The 22,168-nt window shown below is 54.7% G+C and overlaps 9 protein-coding genes across 9 annotated transcripts; 4 read left to right on the top strand and 5 right to left on the bottom strand.

Annotated features, from left to right (window-relative positions):
- Nucleotides 1–152: 152 nt before the first annotated feature.
- Nucleotides 153–2,327, bottom strand: MYCGRDRAFT_11076 (uncharacterized protein; the record flags this gene model as incomplete). Its single annotated transcript, XM_003849334.1, has 1 exon — nt 153–2,327. A coding segment is annotated over one exon (2,175 nt), but the record flags the coding sequence as incomplete, so codon positions are not given.
- A 303-nt stretch (nt 2,328–2,630) lies between these two features.
- Nucleotides 2,631–3,524, top strand: MYCGRDRAFT_48009 (uncharacterized protein; the record flags this gene model as incomplete). Its single annotated transcript, XM_003849683.1, has 1 exon — nt 2,631–3,524. The coding sequence occupies one exon, from the start codon at nt 2,631–2,633 to the stop codon at nt 3,522–3,524; it is 894 nt and encodes a 297-aa protein (XP_003849731.1).
- Nucleotides 3,525–7,478: 3,954 nt separating this feature from the next.
- Nucleotides 7,479–8,749, top strand: MYCGRDRAFT_48057 (uncharacterized protein; the record flags this gene model as incomplete). Its single annotated transcript, XM_003849684.1, has 2 exons — nt 7,479–7,874; nt 7,931–8,749. The coding sequence occupies 2 exons, from the start codon at nt 7,479–7,481 to the stop codon at nt 8,747–8,749; spliced, it is 1,215 nt and encodes a 404-aa protein (XP_003849732.1).
- A 102-nt stretch (nt 8,750–8,851) lies between these two features.
- On the bottom strand, nt 8,852–10,021 carry MYCGRDRAFT_48124 (uncharacterized protein; the record flags this gene model as incomplete). Its single annotated transcript, XM_003849333.1, has 1 exon — nt 8,852–10,021. One exon carries the CDS (start codon nt 10,019–10,021, stop codon nt 8,852–8,854), a length of 1,170 nt encoding a protein of 389 aa, XP_003849381.1.
- Nucleotides 10,022–10,953: 932 nt separating this feature from the next.
- On the bottom strand, nt 10,954–11,328 carry MYCGRDRAFT_95697 (uncharacterized protein; the record flags this gene model as incomplete). Its single annotated transcript, XM_003849332.1, has 1 exon — nt 10,954–11,328. The coding sequence occupies one exon, from the start codon at nt 11,326–11,328 to the stop codon at nt 10,954–10,956; it is 375 nt and encodes a 124-aa protein (XP_003849380.1).
- Nucleotides 11,329–12,738: 1,410 nt separating this feature from the next.
- MYCGRDRAFT_75509 (GMP synthase (glutamine-hydrolyzing)) lies at nt 12,739–14,376 on the bottom strand (the record flags this gene model as incomplete). The annotated part of the gene is made up of 1 exon (XM_003849331.1): nt 12,739–14,376. The coding sequence occupies one exon, from the start codon at nt 14,374–14,376 to the stop codon at nt 12,739–12,741; it is 1,638 nt and encodes a 545-aa protein (XP_003849379.1).
- A 1,038-nt stretch (nt 14,377–15,414) lies between these two features.
- MYCGRDRAFT_48260 (alpha-1,2-mannosidase-like protein) lies at nt 15,415–18,053 on the top strand (the record flags this gene model as incomplete). The annotated part of the gene is made up of 6 exons (XM_003849685.1): nt 15,415–15,538; nt 15,595–15,739; nt 15,788–16,603; nt 16,661–16,929; nt 16,982–17,563; nt 17,620–18,053. 6 exons carry the CDS (start codon nt 15,415–15,417, stop codon nt 18,051–18,053), a joined length of 2,370 nt encoding a protein of 789 aa, XP_003849733.1.
- Nucleotides 18,054–18,345: 292 nt separating this feature from the next.
- Nucleotides 18,346–19,095, top strand: MYCGRDRAFT_47873 (uncharacterized protein; the record flags this gene model as incomplete). The annotated part of the gene is made up of 1 exon (XM_003849686.1): nt 18,346–19,095. The coding sequence occupies one exon, from the start codon at nt 18,346–18,348 to the stop codon at nt 19,093–19,095; it is 750 nt and encodes a 249-aa protein (XP_003849734.1).
- Nucleotides 19,096–19,220: 125 nt separating this feature from the next.
- Nucleotides 19,221–21,652, bottom strand: PRMT2402 (protein arginine N-methyltransferase; the record flags this gene model as incomplete). Its single annotated transcript, XM_003849330.1, has 3 exons — nt 19,221–19,283; nt 19,338–20,815; nt 20,944–21,652. 3 exons carry the CDS (start codon nt 21,650–21,652, stop codon nt 19,221–19,223), a joined length of 2,250 nt encoding a protein of 749 aa, XP_003849378.1.
- Between the last annotated feature and the right edge of the window lie 516 nt (nt 21,653–22,168).

Here is a 22,168-nt window from a genome sequence, read left to right as displayed (position 1 = left end):
GTACTGCAGCTGCCGTGCTACAGCTGTCATGAGACAACGCCAAGACGAATGGATTGTGTAAGGACGTTTGTGTAGATGAAGCAGAACTCATGTCTCTTGGATATAACGACTCATATCTCCACGACCCTGCCTTCATCTTTCTGCTCAATCGGTCTGCCCTTCCGATCAACCCTCACATCCCTCGGATCAAACCCACCCCTACCCCAGCCTGCCCAATCCGCTGTCGGCTCCGCACTCACGTAATCTTCTGCCTTGAACTCGCCACCCATTTCCACCAGCTTGAAGAACTTCTCATAGTCGATCAGAGTATGCCACTTCCCTTCACCAGCAGCATTTTCCCGGTAGAACCTCTCCTTATCCGCCAACAACACACAACAACTATGCTGATGTTCTGCAGCCAGTCCATACTCCATGCCATCATTCTGCACACCTCTCGTCTTCAACTCCGCTGCCAACGCGAGCACAAATTCTTGTACCTCTTCCCAGAACGGGACGTTGGCCATGCTTAGGCCCGCACCTGCGGAAGTGGACGTCCCGCAATAGGTCACGCCTTTGACTTCGATGAATCCCGGTCGTGCACGTTGCACAAGATCCGCGTATCCTGCGACTTCGTCGGCGATGTTGAAGCCCTTGACGAGCGTAAGGCGAAAGACGGTACGGTGGGAGTAGCGCTTCTGGCGGAGGATGTCCATGCAATCGCAGAACCGTTCCCAGAAGTCTCGATGTAAAGGACGGTCGATTTTCCGCAACGAGTCGCGGTTGGAAGCGTCGATGGAGACGTAGAGTTGGGTGACGGGTCCTAAAGCCGCAAGATGGGCGGGATGCTGCGCATTGCAGACGAGAAAGGAGGAAATGTGTTGTGCGTGGAGCATAGCCAAGAGTTGGTTGATGTGTGGGTAGAAGATTGGTTCGCCGACGAGACTCAGAGCGCAATGGCGGACACGCATGGCTTCGGCGAACCGTTCAGATCGCACGCCGGGTACGCCGCGGAGGGACTTGATCTTCTTGTAGTGGGCTGCGAGTATGCCTTCGAAGATTTGCTCGGGTGGGTCAACTTGCCAGCGCCATGTTGTGCCGACAGGGTTGGAGCCGTGGCGCCAGCAGAAGACGCATTTGTTGGAGCAGGAGAGGGAGGGCGTGGCTTCCATGCAGCGGTGGGAGGCGATGCCGTAGAAAGAGTATTTGTAGCAGGAGCCGCGGCCGCGGAGGGCGGATTTGGTCCAGCGGCAGATCTTGACCCCCGAGTGGGTGCCGATTATGGAGTAGCCTTGTTTGGTGAGGGAGTTGAAGGTCGGAGAGTTCACTGGGACCATTTCTTTCGGAGGGCCGGTAGTGGTAGATGTTGATTTCTTGGAGGTGGTGAAATCGACAGGAATAGGTGCTCGGATGTCTTCGAGGTCGGCCGTGATCGTGATCAATGTCTCTCCATCGTCGTAGTCTTCGTCGGCCTCGTCTTCACTCTCGATCGGATCACCACTTCCAGGGACACCCTCCCCCAATCCTTTTCCTTGACTGAGATCATCGACAATCGTTTGCACTCCTCTCCGCCATTCTTCCAACCTCAACTCGACATCGTCCTTGACATCTCCCATGCCCAATGGATATGCTCTCTTCTTCCCTGTCAGCTTTGCCATCCATTTGTCCACCTCAATCGCCTGCACACAGTATCCTTCTTGTTCTGTAGGCCACTCTTGCATATCGCCGAAACCAAAGACACTGTATCCAGCCAGTGTCTGCAAAGGAGCGGTATCAATCCGGAAGTCATGATGTGTTTCTTGGAGATGGGAGAGGAAGTTGTGTAGTTCGGTGTCGATGTTGTAAGATGGAATGAGGATCGTGTAGAAAGCGGCAGTGCCTGGACTGTCATACTTGGGTGGTGAAATGAAGAAGTCGTCGTAGTCGATGTCGGTCAAGTCGTGTACCTGTGGTGGTAGGACGCGGTCTTTGGCGTCGGGAAGGATAAAAGACTCGGCAAGCTTTTCGGCGTATGCTTTCGTCGAGCCTCCAAGGGTAAAGTAGAAGATGTAGGGCTGTATCTTGTCGATGGGAGGTCGTTCATCCTTTGCTTGCTCTTGCTTCTTGACCTTCTTCACACCTTTCACTCGACGAGGTCCATTCGTCTTGACAGGCTGTGCTGTGGGTACTGTCTTCTCTTGAACGACTTCAGGAAATCGTATGGGCTTCTCGGTGACAGGAGACCCGAGCGGCGGTGTCAAGATGGCCTTGGTCTTCGTGCTTCTCCAATGCAATGTCAGTCGCACAATGGCAACAAGGAAGCCTGCTGAGATCAGAATCTCTGTCCGGTGAGCGTGCCAAAGTAAGAGTAACTCCTGAGGAAGCTGAAGGAGATGTGAGTCTCCCATCGTGTGCATGAGACCTTCCCACGAGACCAAGATGTGGTGTAGAAACATTCATTCACTCACATTTGGCGGGGGACTTGGTCAAAATTGAGGCTCGATTCCCCCCACGTTGTCGTCCAAGCTGCCCAAGCTGAGCATCATCAATCATCAGCTGCAGCTTCCAACCTCTTCGTCTCCTCTTCCTCGTCTCTTCTCCGACAATAACATCACCATGTGAGAACATCACTCTCTACACCTACCATCGCCACCAACGCCGCCATGTCTCTCGCCATGGAAGACCTCCAACCACACTGCGAGCATCTCGCCCACCCTCACTGGTTCCCCGTCACCCTCGCCAGCGTACTGGTGATCGGTATACTCATCTCCTACCTTCCGCAACACTACAAGATCTTCGCTCGACGCTCCTCCGAAGGCCTATCGCCATGGTGGGTGCTTCTCGGTGGCATCAGTTCCATCGCTGCTATTGCGAACATTCTTGTCCTACCCGCCAGTCGACGAGATATGAGCTGCTGCAAAGAGCTGGAAGGTGGAGCTTGTGCGGCTGCACTTCTGGGCGTGGCACAAATCGGAGTACAGTTTACGTCCTTCATGATCATTGTCTTGTTGTTCCTGGTCTTCTTCCCACGGAGTGAGGCCGAAGTGCAGGACCTCACCGCTTCGACTGCATCATTGACCCACAGCAACCCAGCGAAGCGATCGGATCAATTGATCGTCGGAGCTAGCATCTTCGTCTCGCTCTTCGCCGTGCTGATGGTCTCTCTGGTGCTGGTCTTCCGAATTCCCAGCAAAACACAAATCTGGGCGGACGCCTTGGGTACCGTCAGCGGTGTGCTGGCCGGTGTGCAGTACCTTCCACAAATCTACTACACATGGGTGCTGAAAGATCTGAAGAGTCTGTCGATGGGAACACTGGTCATACAAGCACCGGGTGCTTTCCTTTTCGCCTTTTCGCTATGGCAAAGAGTTGGTTGGGAGGGCTGGAGCACATGGTTGGTTTACATCGTGACGGGTGCCCTGCAAGTGGTATTGCTCGTGATGGCTGTCAGATACTGGTCAAGGAGCAAGGAGGGAGATGCCAGTAACTACGCCAGTGAGGATGAGCAGGACATCCCGAGTGAGAGAACGACACTTCTACCGAAAGCCTCCCGCAGGCGCAATTCCTAGCAGGACATCAAGGCGGATCGCAGATATACATTCTTACAACCAACATCTGTCCCACCTATTGATGGTGCCAACATTACTCATACAGCGCCGCGCCTTCTCATCGGTGCGACCGTTATTCAGACGCCGCAACCTCACATCTCTGCGATGCTGCTCCGCCGCAAGGCCCGTGCTCACCGCCCACATGATCGTTACAAGCCCTAGGAGGCAATGGCTTCGACCAAGAACCACGCAAGGACAGGCATCGCCGCTGAAGATCTGGCGGCCTTGAGGGCGAAGGAGAAGAAGCGATACGTGATACCAGCGGATTCAAGAATATTGGTACTAGGAAAGGAGGTGGTAAAATTCTTCACGCAGACTCCGGGACATCCGCTTCGCCCTTTGACTTGGCCGTTGAATGAACCAGCGGCGCGGAAGGGTGTGCGACGACGAGGCAATGAGGGATCACGGCATCCAAAGCCCGACACGACATCTCATTCGATGTGGAATCTGCGCAATAGCGTGAGGTTCCCCTGGCGCAGATCAGCACAGCCTACGGGCAGCGATGCCCTGGCGCAACTGGAAGCTGGCCGACTGCTCCAAATCAAGGCCGATCGGCTGCTCCAACTGCGGATTGAGCAAGAGCAGGTCTTTGACGCCCTTGTAACTGCGCCGGACACGCTTTTCCACGGACTATCTATATCAACTTCGGCTGCTGTAATTCCGGATCGTGATGGAGCTGCTACTTCGCCTCGCCCCCCACAGTTGGCTCTCGCTCCTGCTATCCACAACGTTTACGACGAATCTTGCCTCCACTGCCGCCGCACGATCCTACCATCTCTACCTCTCCCATCGTGGACGCTGTGTCCTCAGGAGCGCCTGCGACTTCTCCAAGCTGGGCGACCCGCAGTTGAATTCCAGAAACGTCTTCCGTATTCTTTTCAGATGTCTCTCCCGGCGCTATCAGGCGGGCGGATCTCGATGACTCAACGTCCCAGTTTTGGCTTAGTGCAAAGTACAGAGACAAAGTTTCCACCAAGAGGAGCGCGGTCTGGCGAGGAGCAAGGAGACTGGATGCGCGTGCTGAGAGGCACCAGACTTTGGGAGAGGGAGAGAGTGCTGAGGAGAAATTGGGCAAGGGGTGTCAGAATCACGAATGACAACGTGGATCAAGTAGGCCGCGAGGACTTGATGTTGGAGGAGAAGAAGGAAACTTTTACAAGGATGGTTGGCAGAAGGTTAAGTCGGGCGGCTAGTGTGGTCTGGACAGCCGGACTTTCTCTTGGAAGAAGCACCGTAGGGAGGCCGAGTGTCGTTGGCAACATCCGGAGAATGTCGACGGCTGTTGGCCGAAACCGGCCCGCCACGACTACGACGATTGCTGAAGCCGCAACTCCGGGGATTCCATCTGCCGTCTCGGCCACCCACCGGACGGGGCCGAAGCCGTTCAAGGCGTCTCGCAAAGCATCGCGCTCTGTGCCAAAAGCGCCACACCGCAAAGCTCAACGCCCTCCCCAAAGCCGTGTATCTCACCCAGAGCGCCAACCTCCATCTTACCGCCGAGCCTCTGTACAAACTACCTTCCGACGAAAACCCTTCCCGAAACGACCGTCAATCCAACTCATTCTCTCCCAACCAGCACATCCCACTCGCGCAGCTCATCCGACCGAACTTGCCATGTTCGTCCCGGACGAGCCCACAACGCGGGTCCAACTGCAGACTGAACGCTGGTACACTATTATTTCCACCACTGAAAAGAAAAGGATGCTACGCACTGCGGATGTGGAGTTTGGTCTGGATGAGTGGACGTTTTGGACTGTTACCGCTGATGGAAGGTGGGAGGCGATTCGTAGGGATCTTCACTCGGAGCCGAGAGGTGCAAAGGAGAAACGACAAGATCTGATGCGAAGGGGCACGTTACCTGTTGAATGGAAGCAGAGCGATACAGAATCCTCTGCTTCGACGCCGCTTTCACATCCGAGCAAGTACATTCGCGAGGAAGCGCAAATCCAGCCGGAGGAGACCGACCGGCCTTCAACACCCATTATGGCGCGTCCACTTCTCCAGCGATCGATATCCGCTCCAATCAACGACTCCAAATGGCGCCCAACTGCTGGACCACCTCCGACTCCTCGGCTGCAACACCGCCAGCTGACACCATATGGTCATGCCGTAATTCCACTTCCGAGTTCAACTTCGCAGCCTAGCTCGTCTCGTGCCGGACGCGCATCTCGTCCAGCCCGTCCGTCGCTTGTGAACCCAAGGTGGTCGTTCAGTCTTTCTTTGTCGAAGACTGCTGGTGGTGTGAGGATTCCGGATGCAATCGATGAGGATGGAACTTCCGAAACCGCCGCCCGCAACGGTAGCGACGCCGAGATTGTTTTCGAGCAGCCAGGTCAGGATGACATCGGCGCCGAGGGAGCTTGGGGCCCAGACCCCATTTTCGATGGTGGTGACAGTACATCGTACTTTGACTGGCGACCTGTGAAGTTTGGGAGGAGTGGAGATCCTGCGAAACGAAGAGGCGGTAGGATGGCAAGTGTCGATGTCGGGCCGTTTGGAGAGCTGCGCTTGAACGCCCCGACGGAGGGTGCGGACCAGTTCGAGGAGGACCCCTCGAAGAGGATCGAAGCGCCATTGACTAGGGAAGACTTATGGGTTCGTTCTTTTCGTACTGTGATCGGTCGACTGTCCAAGAGCAGAGCGCAGCATATCGTCTCCAGCAGACGTCGCGCCGCAGCGAGGAAGCGCGAAACCCTCGGAATCGCTTCAAGATGGGATGATATACGCAAGACACACCGGGAGCTGCGAGGCGATCTGTTCAGATTGGAAAGCACAAGACAGTCGTCATTGTCTAGCGTCGACCGCATCGACCCAGGTATCAAGACGACGCCGCCGCTGCTGTCCATGGAACCGACGCAGGAGGAGTGGCCACGGCCCAAACTTAAGGGAACAGCCGCTCCTTCCTCCGCTCCTGCCCCAATGGAGCCGCCCACGGCGAAAGAGAATATGCCTCCTATCTCCACAATTTTACAGAATCGTCAGGATAGCTCGCCAGGCCCGCGTGGCGAACGACTTTCTTCGCCTGTCGTTCAAAGGAGAAGCCAAGGTTCCTCAAGATCAGAAAGTGCGACCACGCTGGGTACAAAGAGGCCGTCTTCCCGGAGGTCGCTGAGTTCTGGACCACGACTTGGGTCCACGTCGTTTGTTCGCAGCTCGATTCTGCGGTCTATATCATATGTGGCTTCGCAGGGGCGCTCTCCGTCCGACTTTGACGGTGTGGAGGACTCTGCTTCCGTGCAAGAGCACGCTGCGGGCATGTCTGCGTTTCCTCCAGCTGCTGGCAATGATGTCGATAACGAAGAAGATGATGGTCCGCGGCGCGACACGGTCGCGAATGATCAAGCTCGCGCCAGCGGTGATGCAGAGAAGAAGGAACAAGATAAGAGGCTGCGCAATTCGACTTCTGTTGATCGGGATCAGAGTGCAGGCGGTGAGAGAGGATAGAAGCGCGGCCAGGATGAAGGGTTTGGGAGGATTGTGAGGTGGTGTATGGAGACGGAAGAGTAGGCTGAACCGTCGCTATGCTGTCTATCTTTATGCAACAATGCACGATCGTCCGAATGCAGGTGTCCCGGCATGGTGCAATTGCAGATCATGGAGTGCGCCTGAGTGCTTACCCGGGCATCCTTGTCCGTGTCGTTGGCCGAGTGGATAACAAAGTTCGCAAGGGTAGACGATCGCAGTGTGACTTCGGATCCTGGCGTTTTACCAAAGCTGCCGAGTGGCGGTGAACATATGAAGGATGTCCATGTCGATGACGCTTCCTTCAACAGACTCACCAAATCTCTCACGCGCACAATAGCTACTACCTACACAAGCCCCTCCAAGACCTCTTGCGACTGACCAGCTTGAGAGCTTTTCTACACCTCCACCTTCACATCCAACAGCACGAACTCCCGAACCCTCTCCACAACCATGTCCACCGCAACCAACCCTCCAATCCTCATCATCGGCGCCGGCCTCACTGGCCTCATCCTCTCCCACGCCCTCCGCCACATCTCCATCCCCCACCTCATCTACGACGCCGAGTCGCCCACCACGCACCGCACTCGGCTCCGCGAGTGGAACATGGCCGTCCACTGGAGCATACCTTTGCTGCAGGAACTCTTGCCCAAGGAGCTGTTTGACCGATTCGTGGCGGAATCGGCGGTGGATCCGAGTCTGGATCCTACGAAGGCTCCGTTTAATGGGGCGAGGATTTTTGATGGGTATGAGGGTGGGTGTTTGAAGGAGTTGGAGGAGGAGGGGGGAGTGGTTAGGGTTAGTAGGAGGAAGATGAGGGGATGGTTGTTGGAGGGGGTTGATGTGAAGGTGGGTGGTCCTTGCTTTTTATTTGGTACTTGTTCGTGTACTGACTGGCCGCGCAGTTCGACCACAAACTGGAGTCGATCACTTACAACGACGACGACACCGTCACAGCCCACTTCACCAACAATACATCCTCCACCGGGCGCCTCCTCGTTGGCGCCGATGGGCCCCGCTCCATCATCCGCTCCCTCCTCTTCGACAACTCCCCCTCAGCCCTCACCGCGCCCATGTCCAACAGCATCTCCATCTCCAGCGTCTTCTCCTACCCCACCCCCGAACTCAACAAGCAAATCCGCGACTCCACCCATCCAACCTTCAGCATGATGGTGCACCCGGAGATCTTCCTCTTCATCTCTATGCAAGACGTTCCCGATCCCAATGATCCTGCGACTTGGGTCTTCTACTTCTTCGCCTGCTGGCGCGGAGAACCGCCCTCCAGCACCCCCACGTCCGAGGAATTGAGGGACTTGATCGTAGCGAAGAGTAAGGACCTGCACGAACCCTACCGCTCCGTGATCGCCCATCTACCGCCAGACGCCGTCTTCACGCCCCTTACGCTCGCGACTTGGACGGCTGAACCCTGGCCCACGCACGGTGGACGGATCACCTTGGCGGGTGACGCGGCGCATCCGATGTTGCCGTTCCGCGGGCAAGGACTGAATAATGCGATTCAGGACGTGGCGAATTTGGTGGCGGGGTTGGAGATGGTGGAGCAAGGGGAGTTGGGGTTGGGGGATATGGTGGAGGGGTATAGTGGGGAGGTGGCGAGACGGGGCGCGGAGGCGACGAGCATGAGTGTGAAGAGTGCGGAGATGACGATGGAGTATTGGAGTTTTAAGGAGAGTCCGATGATGAAGATGGGGATGAGGAAGCTTTGAATGCGGGAGGGCGATATTGGAGATCTAGGAAGGCTTCAGCGAGATGTACTGACAAGCATTGCACCGCTTCGAATCTTGGGTCCGTCTTCTAACTCGACTGCCTCATTCAAACTCAACCCTTACTAACGGCGTACTATAAGCATCCGTCTGCTCCGCCTTATCCGTCTTCGTATATGTAACCCACACCACATTCTCCCCCTCCCTCGCCATCCCCGGATGCGCCTGCACACTATATGCCGGCAGTCCTCCATTCCCACCCGGCCCTTCCCAAAACTTATCATGATTTTTCCACGGCCCCGTAGGATCTGGAGCCGTACAAATGAACATCGCAGCACCGGGGAAAATGGAGCCTCCAATCCAGACAAAGCAATCCCACGGTGGGTGGAAGAAGTATGTCCCTTGCCCACCAGCGTTGGAGTTCTCGATATTCAATCCTGGGGTATCTCGGCTGGGGAGGGCGGATGTCCACGCTCCGTTGACAAAGTACTCGTACGCACTCCGGTCTTCAATGGCGGAAGCGGGAACGCGGGCGAGAGCGGTTGTGTCGTCAAAGTGAGCGTAGAGGAATGCGTAGCCTTCCCAGAGAAGGTTTCCGTAGACGCCATAGGGGATCTCGCCTTCTTTCCAGAAGTTTGGGTCGACGATTTTGGGTTCGGGAAGGGCGTTGCGGTCGGAGGACGAGGATTGAGTGGTGCGATATAGAGTTGTAGGAGGACTCTTGGCGAGATCTTCGAGGCCTTTGATGTGTTCGATTTTGATCCAGGTGTAGGCTACGATTGGGGTGTTGGGGTGAGAGACGACGAGAGGAGGCGAGTCGGGCCAGAAAGGGTGGCGGCTGCCGTCTTCGCGGTTGCCGGCTACGCGGCCGGTGCCGTGAGTGTGGATCGGGAAGTAGGCGGACTCGCAGTTGTTGATGTGGTTGTCGCCGTATTGGTGGTGGACTGTGGTCTTTAGTGGGTCTCTGTTCCCGACTCCTTCGAGCTTCGGTCCGCCGCCGGGTTCGAGATCAGACCAGCTTCCTGTACTGGTTATTATGGGCAGTTCTTGTGGGCTTCCATCGGGAGCGCAGAGTTGGGTGTCACGATAGGTCCACAGGATGCGGTCACCAAATCGACAAGAGCCGCCGGAGTCGCGGTTGAGGCCGGAATCACCAGCAAGACCGACAACTTGGGGTGTTCCTTTCAATTTGGGGATGACGGGCTCTCCTGTGCGGGTCTGAGGAGGCGGTGGTCGGGCTACGTCGTGGCCAGGTGGAGGTCCAGCAACGTACATATTGTTAGACAAGGGAGTCTGAGAGTTCCCTGCTTGCTGCTGTAGATTGGAAAGGAAGTTCTGCCATACGATCAGCATGGCGAACGTGGATCATGCAATTGTACGATGCTGTAATCGTCAGGAGGCGGATGATTGTCATGCCTTACCCTAGCTCTCCCTTTGAGACTCCCATCAGCCTGCTGGGCATCACCGCCGGAGCCACTGGAAGTCGAGAATCAGCTCATTCTATCGGTCACAGACGGACACCGAATGTTTCAGTATACCTTCCGCCGAAGCCACGCAGCCTCTTCTTCAAATGATCCATTATAGCTTGATCGGTCTAGCGTCGTTCCGTTTGTGCTGAAGTCTGGCAACTGAAGCTCACTGGCAAATGGCGATTGAGGCCAAAGCGATGGCCTGAGGGACGTGTCAAGACTGATGTAGCCAAGAGACGATGGATGTTGTTCTGCGTTGACTCGGAGGAGGCAGTCTTCTGCTGACGTTGACTCGGGAGATCTGGTAAAGCGCTCGAAGAAGATGTCGAGACAAGGTAGTCGGAACGCGAACAAACAGGATTTGACGAGTCCGGACGAGGTGATGTCGTACCGAAGTCCGAAGGGTCTTGTTAGTCTAGCGTCGACGTCAACGGCTCTAGCGGGCTGATATAGAGTTGTGGAAGCAAGCAGACAGCCGAAGACTCTTGGCCGTGTGCCTCACACGACTGCTATGGCGAGGTGAACGACTCCTGCACTGATGAGAGCGATATTGTTAAAATGGAGCAATTCGATTCCGCCATCAATCTCAACTCATCCATTACATTCCCAAACTTCACCATCTCGAAGAGATACATGCCGACTATTCGATGTCTGCGCACGAATGCAGCAAGTGGCCAATCGCAAGACGAACATCATTGAATAGTGCATGCCAGCACGGCGCATCCACCCATTATTCCATCAATCATAAACGCAAGCCAATTGGCCAGCAACATCCGGCCCGCCATGAACATCTTTCACCGTACAGCTTTTCCTTGGGTCCGTCCACTTGGCGATGTGCCACTCGTCCGGAAAGTTGGGATAGTTTGTGTCGCAGTGTAGCTCGTCAACACTGGTTATACCGGTAGCCTGAGAGCCAGCATTAGTATACAGATTGGGAAAGGCGGTGTGGGAGAGTTGTACGCAGATGGCGCCGGCGTTTTTGAAGTCACACTGGTCATAGAACTGGTGGGACTCTGACCGAGCGCAGACATGGTAATGAACATGGAGGTAGCCCATGACGACGGGAGTAAGCAGACCAAGGCCAAAAATTGCGCCGGTGATTGAAAGCTTCATCTTGATGTTGTTGTTGGGGTAGGTTCTAGCCTAGTTGATGGAATGTACTCTCACCCGCGATGGGATAGTGTCGTCGGTGTTGATCCAAGACAGGAAGCGGTGGTGGCGAAGCGGAGGAATAGGTCTTTGTGATAGCCACTTGATAGGAACGACGAGAGGGGATTCAGACCGAAGGCAGGGTCTTTAATAGTTTTAAACATCTGTCCGCTCCGTTGAGCATCACCACCAAGAGGTCCGGGTTGATCGGACTGCTGAAGCCAGGATAGCCCAGTTCAACGGCCCAAAAGCCGCTGCTACAGTCACGTCGCAGCGCCGATGGTGACTGCGAACCCCAGGGAAACCCCAGGAAAACACCAGGTTTGGAATGCTCGTTCTGACGGCCTTTCAGCGCTTGCAAGGCCTAGACCCGTGCTTCACACGGGTGCCCCTTGACCGACAGAATTAACGGATCGTGCTCAGCAACTCAAAGCAAATAATGTTTCTGCTGCTCGGCTGATCGACTTCACAAAGTCTACACTCTTTGATAGCGACGACTCGCAGCTATCTGTCAAGATTCAATTCGGGGCAATCGGTCCAGTGACGGTCGAGATGTTAATTCTGAATGTTTGATAGGTGACCGATCCCTTAATGTTGTCGGTCAAGGGGGTGCCTTGAATGTGACATGGTCTAGATCACCGTCGCATTGGTGAGGTGACACCCTCGAGTACCGAGCCCACCTCAAACGCCGACTATTCAGCCAAAGTCCGGCAACTCAAATTGTCTATGTACAGGCGAGCCGAAGTTGTGAGCCTTTGCGAGGTGACGCGCAAAGCGAACAACGAGGGATGTGAGTACCAAGGAGCCCGAGCTCGCGAGGACAGCGACGGACGTACGATACCCGAGCGCGTGAGGCATAGTCTCGTTCAAAAGGTTGGCATAATTGTGTCTAGCACCGCAGGCTCCAATGCGAGGTGCGCTGTCGCTAATTCCGGTCTAGCATTCGGTGTATGGGTAGGCTCGGTAATCGACGGTGGGCTCGAGGAAGTAACCAAGATTGTAAGTTTTGCCATGCACGGCTCACCAGCCGGACGTTGGCTGTTGTCTCCGGTATAGACCGATCCGTTGAGCTCTTACTATCCCTTCTACGGTGAGGTTGTCCCTCTTGTAAAGGGCAGTCATCATAGAAACCCAACCGCAATCCCGCGGACAGCTGGCCATCTCAGCGTACCAGGGAACAGACCGCTGTCCCTCGAGATTAGTTCTATAGCCCTAGCAGTGCATCTCGTTCGAGACCCAACAACAAGAGTGCCAGCGATTGGGGGCATTCTTGAGTGATTTCTTGTGGTTGCCGGCCCCGCCAGTCGAAAGTTCTTTGATATTCGTCCCACGCCCAAACCGCAACGCCTTCACACTCTCCTCGCATCCGACCACCTACTCCAACTCGATTGTCGCCGGCGGCTTACTCGTAGTCTCATAGACGACTCTCGCCACGCCCTGCACCTCATTGGCAATCCGATCCGACACCTTAGCGAACCACTCCATTGGCGCGCCCGTAAATACATTCGCCGTCATGAAATCCGTCGTCTGCACTGCTCTTAGGTGGATAATCTCGCCATGTAATCTCTGATCACCAACCACAGCCACACTCTTGACGCCCAATACCGCCGCATATGCTTGCGAAATCTCGCGGTAGAATCCCGCCTCCTTGATCTCCGAGATCCAAATCTTGTCGGCTTCCTGTGCGATGCGAATTCGGTCGGGTGTGACTTCTCCAATGATGCGGATGGCGATTCCAGGACCGGGGAAGGGGTGTCGCCAGACGAGATCTTCGGGTATGCCCAGCTCGGTGCCGAGTTTGCGGACTTCGTCCTTGAACAATTCTCGCAGAGGCTCGATGAGTTTGAGATCCATTTTCTCGGGGAGGCCACCAACGTTGTGGTGGGTCTTGATGGTTGCGCTGGGGCCTTTGAAAGAGATGGACTCGATCACATCGGGGTAGAGTGTGCCTTGAAGGAACCATTCGATCTTTCCGGCGCGGGCAGTGTTCTCTTGGGCTTCGGCGATTTCTTTTGCTTTCTCCTCGAAAATGTCGATAAAAGTGTTGCCGATGATTTTGCGCTTGGTTTCCGGATCCGAAACGCCGTTGAGGCGGCCGAGGAAGAGCTTACTCGCGTCGACAACCGTAAGGTTGACATTCAATCCCTTTGTGAGTGTCTCCTCTACCTCCTTTGCCTCGTTCAATCGCATGACGCCGTTGTCCACGAATACGGCGTGGAAGCGATCGCCAATGGCTTCTTGCAGAAGCTTCGCTGCGACGGTAGAATCGACCCCTCCACTGACTGCGCCAATAACTTGTCCCTTCTCTCCAACCAATGCTCTGATTCTCTTCACCTCCTGTTCGACAAACTTGCCCATGGTCCAATTTGTCTCCGCTCCGCAGATCTTGACCGCGAAGTTCTCAATAACCTGCTTGCCCTTGGGTGTATGGGTAACTTCCGGGTGGAATTGAATTCCGTAGAGGTTCTTAGTTTCATGAGCGATACCAGCATACGGTGCGTTTGTGCTCGTAGCGATCGTTGAGAATCCTTCCGGCATGCTAGAGAGCTTGTCGCCATGTGATGCCCAGACCTCGAAGCCGTCCTCCAAGCCTTCAAACAGGCGATCGATGTGTGCAGCCTTGCCGCTGTGACGCTGGACTTGCAGAGTCACACGACCGTATTCTCTCTTCTCACCCGCCGCAACGCCCTTGCCATTGTGCCACGCGATCTCTTGCAGTCCATAACAGATTCCCAGAATCGGTACATCGAGGTTGAAAACTTCCGGATCGACGTGGGGTGCGTCTGGCGCGTATACCGAATATGGCCCTCCTGATAGAATCACACCCTTTGGCTTCCACTCCAAGTCGGCCAGCTTCTGCGTACATGGCAGCATTTCCGAGTAGACATTGAGTTCGCGGAGTCGTCTTGTGATAAGGTGGGTGTATTGAGAGCCAAAGTCGAGGACGAGAATGGTGTCAAACATCTTGTGCGGCTCTGGCGGTGCGCCATTGCTGTTCCCGTTGGTGGCCATGCCGATTTGAGAGATGATGGACGTACAATGCAAGAAGTCGCAACCTCCCCCACCAGTTGGTTGGCATGAGTCCAAAAACTTTTGAGATCTGCAGCGCATGAGTCAGCAAAGGCCCCCACCTCCGAAAACCTGACCGCGTTCTGTTCGCGTTGCTCTTCTCGCCGACATCGAACATCCATCTGAATCCACCCAACGTGTCAGCGATATCACCACGACCATCACTCATTGCCTCCATGGCGCATTGCGAAGCTGCGAAGCACATATCCCGTGTGATCGGGAGAGAGCACAAGCATCGCCCGTGGCTCCCTCCAGCAAGGCAACATTATTGTCCTCAGTCCTCAAGGCTCGAGTGTCATCAATCTGCATCTCGTCGCGGCATATGTCTCTCAGCTCTGAGCGCATTATTGCGGCGAGGATCTCAATAACAGGCGGTGTGCCATGACGCCGATGAGCTGCGGACTATCCTTGCAGATCTGCCCTCGAAGGTCGACTTGTGTCATGTCTAGCTTTGCACGGTGTCGAAATTGCAAGGACCTCGGGCTTGCCACCGACATCTTTTCTTGGATCTTCGCCTTGGAATGCTATGGTATGTGAGGTTCTCAGTGATTATGAGTGTACGAAGAGCCCATTGATTGTGATCACCGACTTCGAGCGATCCGAGGATCCCATCTCATTGATCGACGAGGCCTGGTCGTCAACATCCGAGTTCCGACAAACTTGACGATCTCAAATCAACGACAACATCCCTGCTCGGCTGCCAGGTCTATATGCAATGCTAATGCGGTGATCTCTTGTTCGTTCCGGGATGATCCAAGAGGAGTTGCAGCAAACACAACCTGCAGAAACCTAGAACCTAGTGCTCGACCATTTCAAGCTGCGGCGGATCTATACATGGTCCGCATATAAGGCAAGTGAGTCTTTCATTTCAAGTCATCATCTGGTCTCTCCGTCCGCTGTCTGCGTCTGCTTTCACCCAGGCTGATGGTAATGAACTGTATCCGCCCATCTCCTTCACACTCATTATACAAGAATACAGCCATGTCGCTCCTCACGTCTTGCTTATTTACAGCGCTCTTGACCGGATGTACCGCCGCTCAGGGCTCGTCTGCCATCACCGACCCATTGCAATACGTAGATCAACTCATCGGGACGGCGAATGGAGGTAAACGGCTCATGCTTCGATCTCTGAACGGACACAAGACTGACCCTCCCTGCCAGGCAATGTCTTCGGAGGAGCGAGTCGGCCATACGGGATGGCGAAAGCAGTAGCGGACACCGACTCCGAATCATCGCAAGGCGGTTTCGAATACAAAGCTGATGCCAACATCACTGGCTTTTCGAGTATGCACGACTCGGGAACCGGGTAGGTGACCAGACCATCGATATAAATGCCCATCTAACCCGACTCCAGTGGTTCTCTCTCACTCGGTCTCTTTCCTCTCTTCCCCTTTGCCTCCTGCCCAAACGATGAGATCAACAACTGCGCCTTCCCCAAAAAGTCTCGAAAGACGGCCTACGTGAACAGCTCCGTCACGGCCTCGCCCGGCTACTTTAGCATACAACTTCAAAACGGCGTGCAAACCGAAATGGCCGCCTCTGACCACGCGACTCTCTTCCGATTCAACTTCCAGAACAACACTGGCGGCAGCCCACTCGTTCTCCTCGACCTGACCGATCTTTCGGACTCCCGCTTGGACAATGGCACGGTCTCCGTGGACGCAAACACAGGCCGCATGACTGGCGGTGCTCGCTTCAAACCGTCCTTCGGTCAAGGCGACTACGAAACATTCTTCTGCGCGGACTTCGAAGGCTCTGGGATGCGTGACAACGGCATCTTTGTTGACAGTCGAGCTAGCGCGGATGTCAAAGATTTGAAGATCTCGAGGGGAATCAACGGCTTTCCTCTGCCCGGTGGTGCCTTTGTTCGCTTCACCTCTGGATCTTCCATCACCGCGCGAGTTGGTCTGAGTTTCATCAGCAGCGAGCAGGCGTGTCAATTGGCGGAATCCGAGCTACCAGACTTTGACCTGGAGTCTACGCGCAAGACAGCCGAGGACATCTGGAGGGAGAAATTGAGTGGCATCACGGTCGAGACCGCTGGAGTTGACAAGTCGCTGCTGACGAACTTTTACTCGGGAATCTACCGCACGATGATCAATCCGCAGAACTATACAGGTGTGGTTCCTGTGGTCGATGCAAACACCATCTATTTCGACAGCTTCTATTGGTGAGTCTGTTGCAGCCATCTGGGGAAGGGAAAGGTGACTAACATGAAATGACACAGTATTTGGGACCTATTCCGATCCCAATTTCCCTTCCTTATCGTCATCGATACACCCGCCGTGGAGCAGATGTTGCAAGGACTGCTCAACATATATGAAATTCAAGGCTGGCTGCCTGATTGCCACATGACGCTGAATAAAGGCTACACGCAAGGAGGGTCCAATGCCGACGTTGTGATGGCGGACGCTTACCAGAAGATCAATTCGTCGAAGATCGACTGGCATAAGGTGTACGAGGCTGTTGTGAAGGACGCTGAAGAAGAGCCATTTGGTGTGTCATTTCAACCTTACAGTGTCCGGACAAATTGACTAACACCTCCCAGATTGGTGCTGTGAAGGTCGTGGAGGCCTAGACTCGTGGAAGTCGCTCAACTATATCCCAGTCCAGGACTTTGATTACAAAGGCTTCGGGACGCACACTCGATCTGTCTCCCGCCACCTCGAGTACTCCTACAATGACTTCTGCATTTCGAAGATCGCCGAAGGCTTGGGCAATATCGGAGACAAGGAGAAGTACGAAGCAACCTCTCAATACTGGTTCAACCTCTTCAAAGCCGACCAGACCTCCAACCTGCCCATCAACTCCTCCACGTCTACCGGCTTCGTCGGCTTCTTCCAGCCCAAATTCCTCAATCAGACTTGGGGCTTCCAAGATCCGCTCGCCTGTTCGAATATCGACGAGAACCCGGATAAGATCTGTTCTCTTCAGAACAACGCTGTGGAAACGTTTGAAAGCTCAATCTGGGAGTATGGCTTTTATGTTCCGCACGACCAGGCACGCTTAATCACCGCGCTTGGTGGACCGAGCACTTTCGTTCGCCGGCTGGACTATATGCATGATCAGAACATCACGTATATTGGCAATGAGCCGGCTTTCCTCACTGTGTTCCAGTACCACTACGCAGGTCAGTACCCATCATTGCCTTTACGCTACCCTCACCCGCTTACTGACACTCCCAAGGCCGTCCCGCCCTCTCCGCCAAGCGCGCCCACTTCTACATCCCCAAATTCTTCGCCCCCACAATCGATGGCCTCCCCGGCAACGACGACTCCGGCACCATGGGCGCCTTCCTCGCCTTCGCCATGATGGGTCTCTTCCCCAACCCGGGCCAAAACGTCTACCTCATCACTCCGCCCTTCTTCGAGAGCGTGAACATCACTAGTCCCGTCACCGGTAAGGTGGCGACGATTAGGAACGTCAACTTCGATGCGACGTACCAGAGTATCTTCATTCAGTCGGCGACGTTGGATGGAGAGCCGTATACGAAGAACTGGATTGGGCATGATTTCTTCACCGAGGGGAGGGAGTTGGTATTGACTTTGGGGAATAATGAGAGTGATTGGGGAACGAAGGTGGAGGATCTGCCGCCTAGTTTGAGTGAGTATTCGTTCTAGTCGAAGGGTATTCGCGATGGAGATAGATTCTGCGTCGAAGAGGCGTTCGTTTGCGTAAAGCTACAAGCCGATGTTCATAGATCACAGAACTAATGAAGGTCACTCTTATCTGACTTCCTTCTCTTGCATTCCTCTTAGACCCCAAAAGAGTTCATTCACCTCGAATGCCTGCAATCGTTCCGGCTTAGTCAGCTCTGCTATTGCCGAACCGCGGTTCGTCGACAAGATATATCTCATCACATTCATCGACAGGAACATCCATCCCTACTCACAGCACGCTCTCCCCGGCAAAATGACCACCAAACTCCGCATCCTCTGCCTCCACGGCTTCACCTCCAACGGCGCCGTCCACGCCCACCAAATGCGACACATTACCACCCAACTCCCCGAATACGAATTCCTCTTCCCCGACGGTCCCCACAAAGTCGACATCGCCACACAAATGGACTTGTCCAAACCCGCCAATCAAGCCTGGTCCGACGTCGTGATGGGAATCGGTCCCACAGCCGGTCATCGCGCGTGGTGGTACGCTCGGGACGGGGCGTTTGGGAATTCGACGACTGGAGGCTTTTGGGGGTTGGAGGAGAGTTTGAGGTCGATTGGGGACTTTTTGAGGGAGAAGGGCCCGGTGCATGCGATTGCGGGCTTTAGTCAGGGGGCGTGTTTTGCGGGGATGTTGGTTGCGTTGTTGCAGGAACGTGGAGCGGGGGGTTCGTTGAAGCAGCATTTAGGGGATGTGGCAGGGACGGAGGCGAGGGCGGGGGTGATTTTCTCGGGGTTCAGGGCGAGGTTTCCGCAGTATGATGAGTTGTATGAGGGTGGGATTGAGGTGCCGACGCTGCATGTTATTGGGGAGAAGGATGATGCTGTGAGAGGGGAGAGGAGTGAGGAATTGATTAAAGTTTGCGAGGGGGCGGAGGAGTTGAGGCATCCGGGTGGGCATGATATTCCCAAGTCGAAGGAGGATCAGATGAGAGTTATGAAATTCTTGAGGAGGTGGTTGGACGGGGCTGAAAGTGAGAGAGTTCCGGCGAGCTTATAGTGTGGTTTGATTGTGTTGACGATTAGACGGATTCAGGACCTGATAGAGCCGTATAGCGATATATAGAGTGCGGTCAATGAAGGCCTTGACTGCACACAGGAGATGCGGCGAGAGCTGTGAGCAGCTCACATCAAGCACCCATTCGCGCGACTCGAGTGCAACTCACTCACAGCAACCCGCGTCCTCTTCTTCCTTTCAAAGCCCTGCTTTTTGCCCTCTTCATCCACGATCCTCTCTACTACCGCAGTCTCGATCTTGAACACCTCCACGAACCACTCATACCAGACTTTCCGATCATCCGTCTGGCGCCACATGCTCACTTCGATCTCCGCATTGTCCGGAACATACATCGGCGTCTTCAGAGGAAAGAAGATCGGGAACCAACTGATCATATCCCGACTCTTCTCGTCAATCGTCACGGGATTGATGCTCAGCTCGATCGGCTTGCTGCCATCTTCTGGTGCATAGAGAACTGATTCGAAGTAACCTCCAAGACCGTGACAGACGCCGCGCTCGGTGGCGTGGAACGTGACTTTGCAAGACCGCGCATTGTGTTCGTTCTTGCCGTCACCGCCTGTCCAGCCACCAGCATCGGTCGTGCCGCCCGCTCTAAGCGCGGACTGCGCGAGTATTGAGGGCGGTGCTGGGTGTGTGAAGGTCCATGCTTCTTTCACCTCGGCGATGCGGTCTTCCCCCGGTAAGACGCAGAGGTCATCGTATTGATGCAGCATGACCACGGCTGGCAACTCCCATTTCTCGCTTCCACCACCTCTCGATAAGAGATCTGCGTGGAGTCTTGGTGTCGCGATGGGTGCCATCCACGCACTATAGTTCTGCGGGATGTTGATGCCATGTTCGGGGTGAAGGACATGCTGCACGCCATCCAGGCATTCTGGGGAAAGCTCGTTATCGCCGAAAGATCCCAACAGCTCCGAGACGAGGATGTCAACTTTCTTCACCTCGTTGTTGATGGTAGGACCTGGCCAACTTCGCATGTCCGTCTTGACGACAATGACTTGCTTGTTCCATAGAGGATCCGTCGCGTTTCTGCGTTGGATCAGAACGTGTGCGTTGGGATTCTTCTCCACTGCACAGCATGTCACTTTGATCCCAGTCGATTTGCTAGCGCGAAGCACACGTGTGACCAGAGGCCCTCTACCGGCTCCCACGACTGCGACAATGATTTCTCGGCTTCCGCCAAGTTTGGCCTGTAAGTCCTTCAATGCAGCAGCGGCAGCTTTCTCGTACCACTCGTATTTGACTGGATCCTTCTCAAAGACCTCGTACGTGATAGATTCGAGGTTGTCGGTAAGCGGCTGGAGTGGAGACTGAATGTAGTCCTGATAACCCTGTCCGAATTTTTGGATCGGCGGACGGGATGGCTGGGTCTGCTGTAGATGACGCATGTACCGCAGATGTGCGATTGGGTCCTTTGGCTTCTCACCAGCCTTGGTCGCTGCCTCAGCGGGTGTAGGCTCCGGGCTCTTGGCTGCGGAGTGTTCTGGCATCTCAATGGCATCCACATCTGCCAACAAAAGCCATGGCGAGAATTTGAGACTCAGGAATCTCGTAAGTAGTAGTTGATGTCCTTTCGACAGTACCGGAAATCCTTTGGCGTTGCGAAGGAAGCTTGTTCTCGGGAGCATGAGAGTTCTCACGGGTTCAGAATGCCATCTGGATTGCAGTCCGAGTGACGGAAGTTGACGCGGAAGTTCTAGAGCTATCCAGGCATTAGCGAGTCTTCAGGACATGCATTCGAGGACGGGCGGTGGCATACCTATTGGAATTGCTCGCGCGTGGCTCCGAAAAGAATTGTAGTGAAGGAAGAACGGAAATAAACCAACTTACATATGACCAGTTTGGAGCTGTAGTTACACATCGTACGAATCGTGTTCCACGACTCCCAGCTTGAGTACAGCTCGGGCTCAGTATCCTCGTCCTCGTCCATACCGGGTATGAAATCTGGCCTCGCCAGCTCTGACAAGTGCGCGCTCTCTGCGCCCTCCAGCTCCAACTCACCAGTCATCGGCATGAGGATGTGGATCTGAACATATGGACCAAGGGCTAGTCCTTCCAGTACTGCGCGCGAGTACAGCGTTACATTGGAGCCAGTGATTGGGCCATGAACCATTACATTGCTGACGCCGCAGAAAGAGGCATATGCAACCTCGAGATTGAACACTTGCCGACTGATGTGCGCTATCAGAGGGTCTGAAGATCCCAAGTCGATCCAGGGGCTGACCACAGCAATGAGAGCACTGTTGCTCTCTTCTGGTTGAAAGTCCGTGTCCTCGGGCATCAAAGGTGATATTGTCGGCCATGGAACGGCATTGGCGGAGCCCGCCACCTTCAATTGTTCGACGTGATCCTGCAGCTTCGATAACACCCTCGATTGAAAGTGCTCTGTCGTTATTGGTGCTGTGAGCAGGTCGTAGCCAAGGGACTGTGCCTGGCCGAGCACTTGACTTGTGATTGGTGTCGTCCGTTGAGATTCATGTTGGCCGATGAATAGTATTGTCGGCGGGTCTTCCGACTGAATACCAACGTTGTCGTCCATTCCGTTGCGAGTTGTGCAAATCGAGCAAAATTCTCGAATCATTGCAGAGCCAGCGGAAAGCTGGCCAAAGTTTCAGGCACTCGTCACGACTTCTGACACCTATTCTAGAACTACCTTAGTTCAATCGCCCGCGATCAGAGCTCAAAAAAAGTCTCCAGGCGCATCATCTCCAGTTCGGCACAATCGCCGCACATCATGGCGGAAAACGACCAACCACGCAAGTCGCGCTTCAAGCGGGTAAAGACTGACGACGATCGCTCGAACCCATACCTCGCGCACATGTACAGCGACGAAGAGAACGGCGTCAGCGCAAACGGAGCAAATGGTCGCAGCAATGGAAACGGGCGATCAACTGGCGGTGGCGACCTGAGCGCTTTCAAGAGACATTCGACAACGAAGAAGATGGCAGAGGGCGCGGAGGATGGCCCATCAAATCCTTTCACCCAACAGCCTCTTACCGACCGCTACTTCAGTATCCTCAAAACCCGTCGAGACCTACCAGTCCACGCGCAACGC

The sequence above is a fragment of the Zymoseptoria tritici genome, chromosome 9, assembly GCF_000219625.1.
Source record: "Zymoseptoria tritici IPO323 chromosome 9, whole genome shotgun sequence".
Taxonomy (NCBI): domain Eukaryota; kingdom Fungi; phylum Ascomycota; class Dothideomycetes; order Mycosphaerellales; family Mycosphaerellaceae; genus Zymoseptoria; species Zymoseptoria tritici.
Note: the sequence above shows the minus strand (reverse complement) of the source record. Positions and strands in the feature narration are given on the sequence as shown.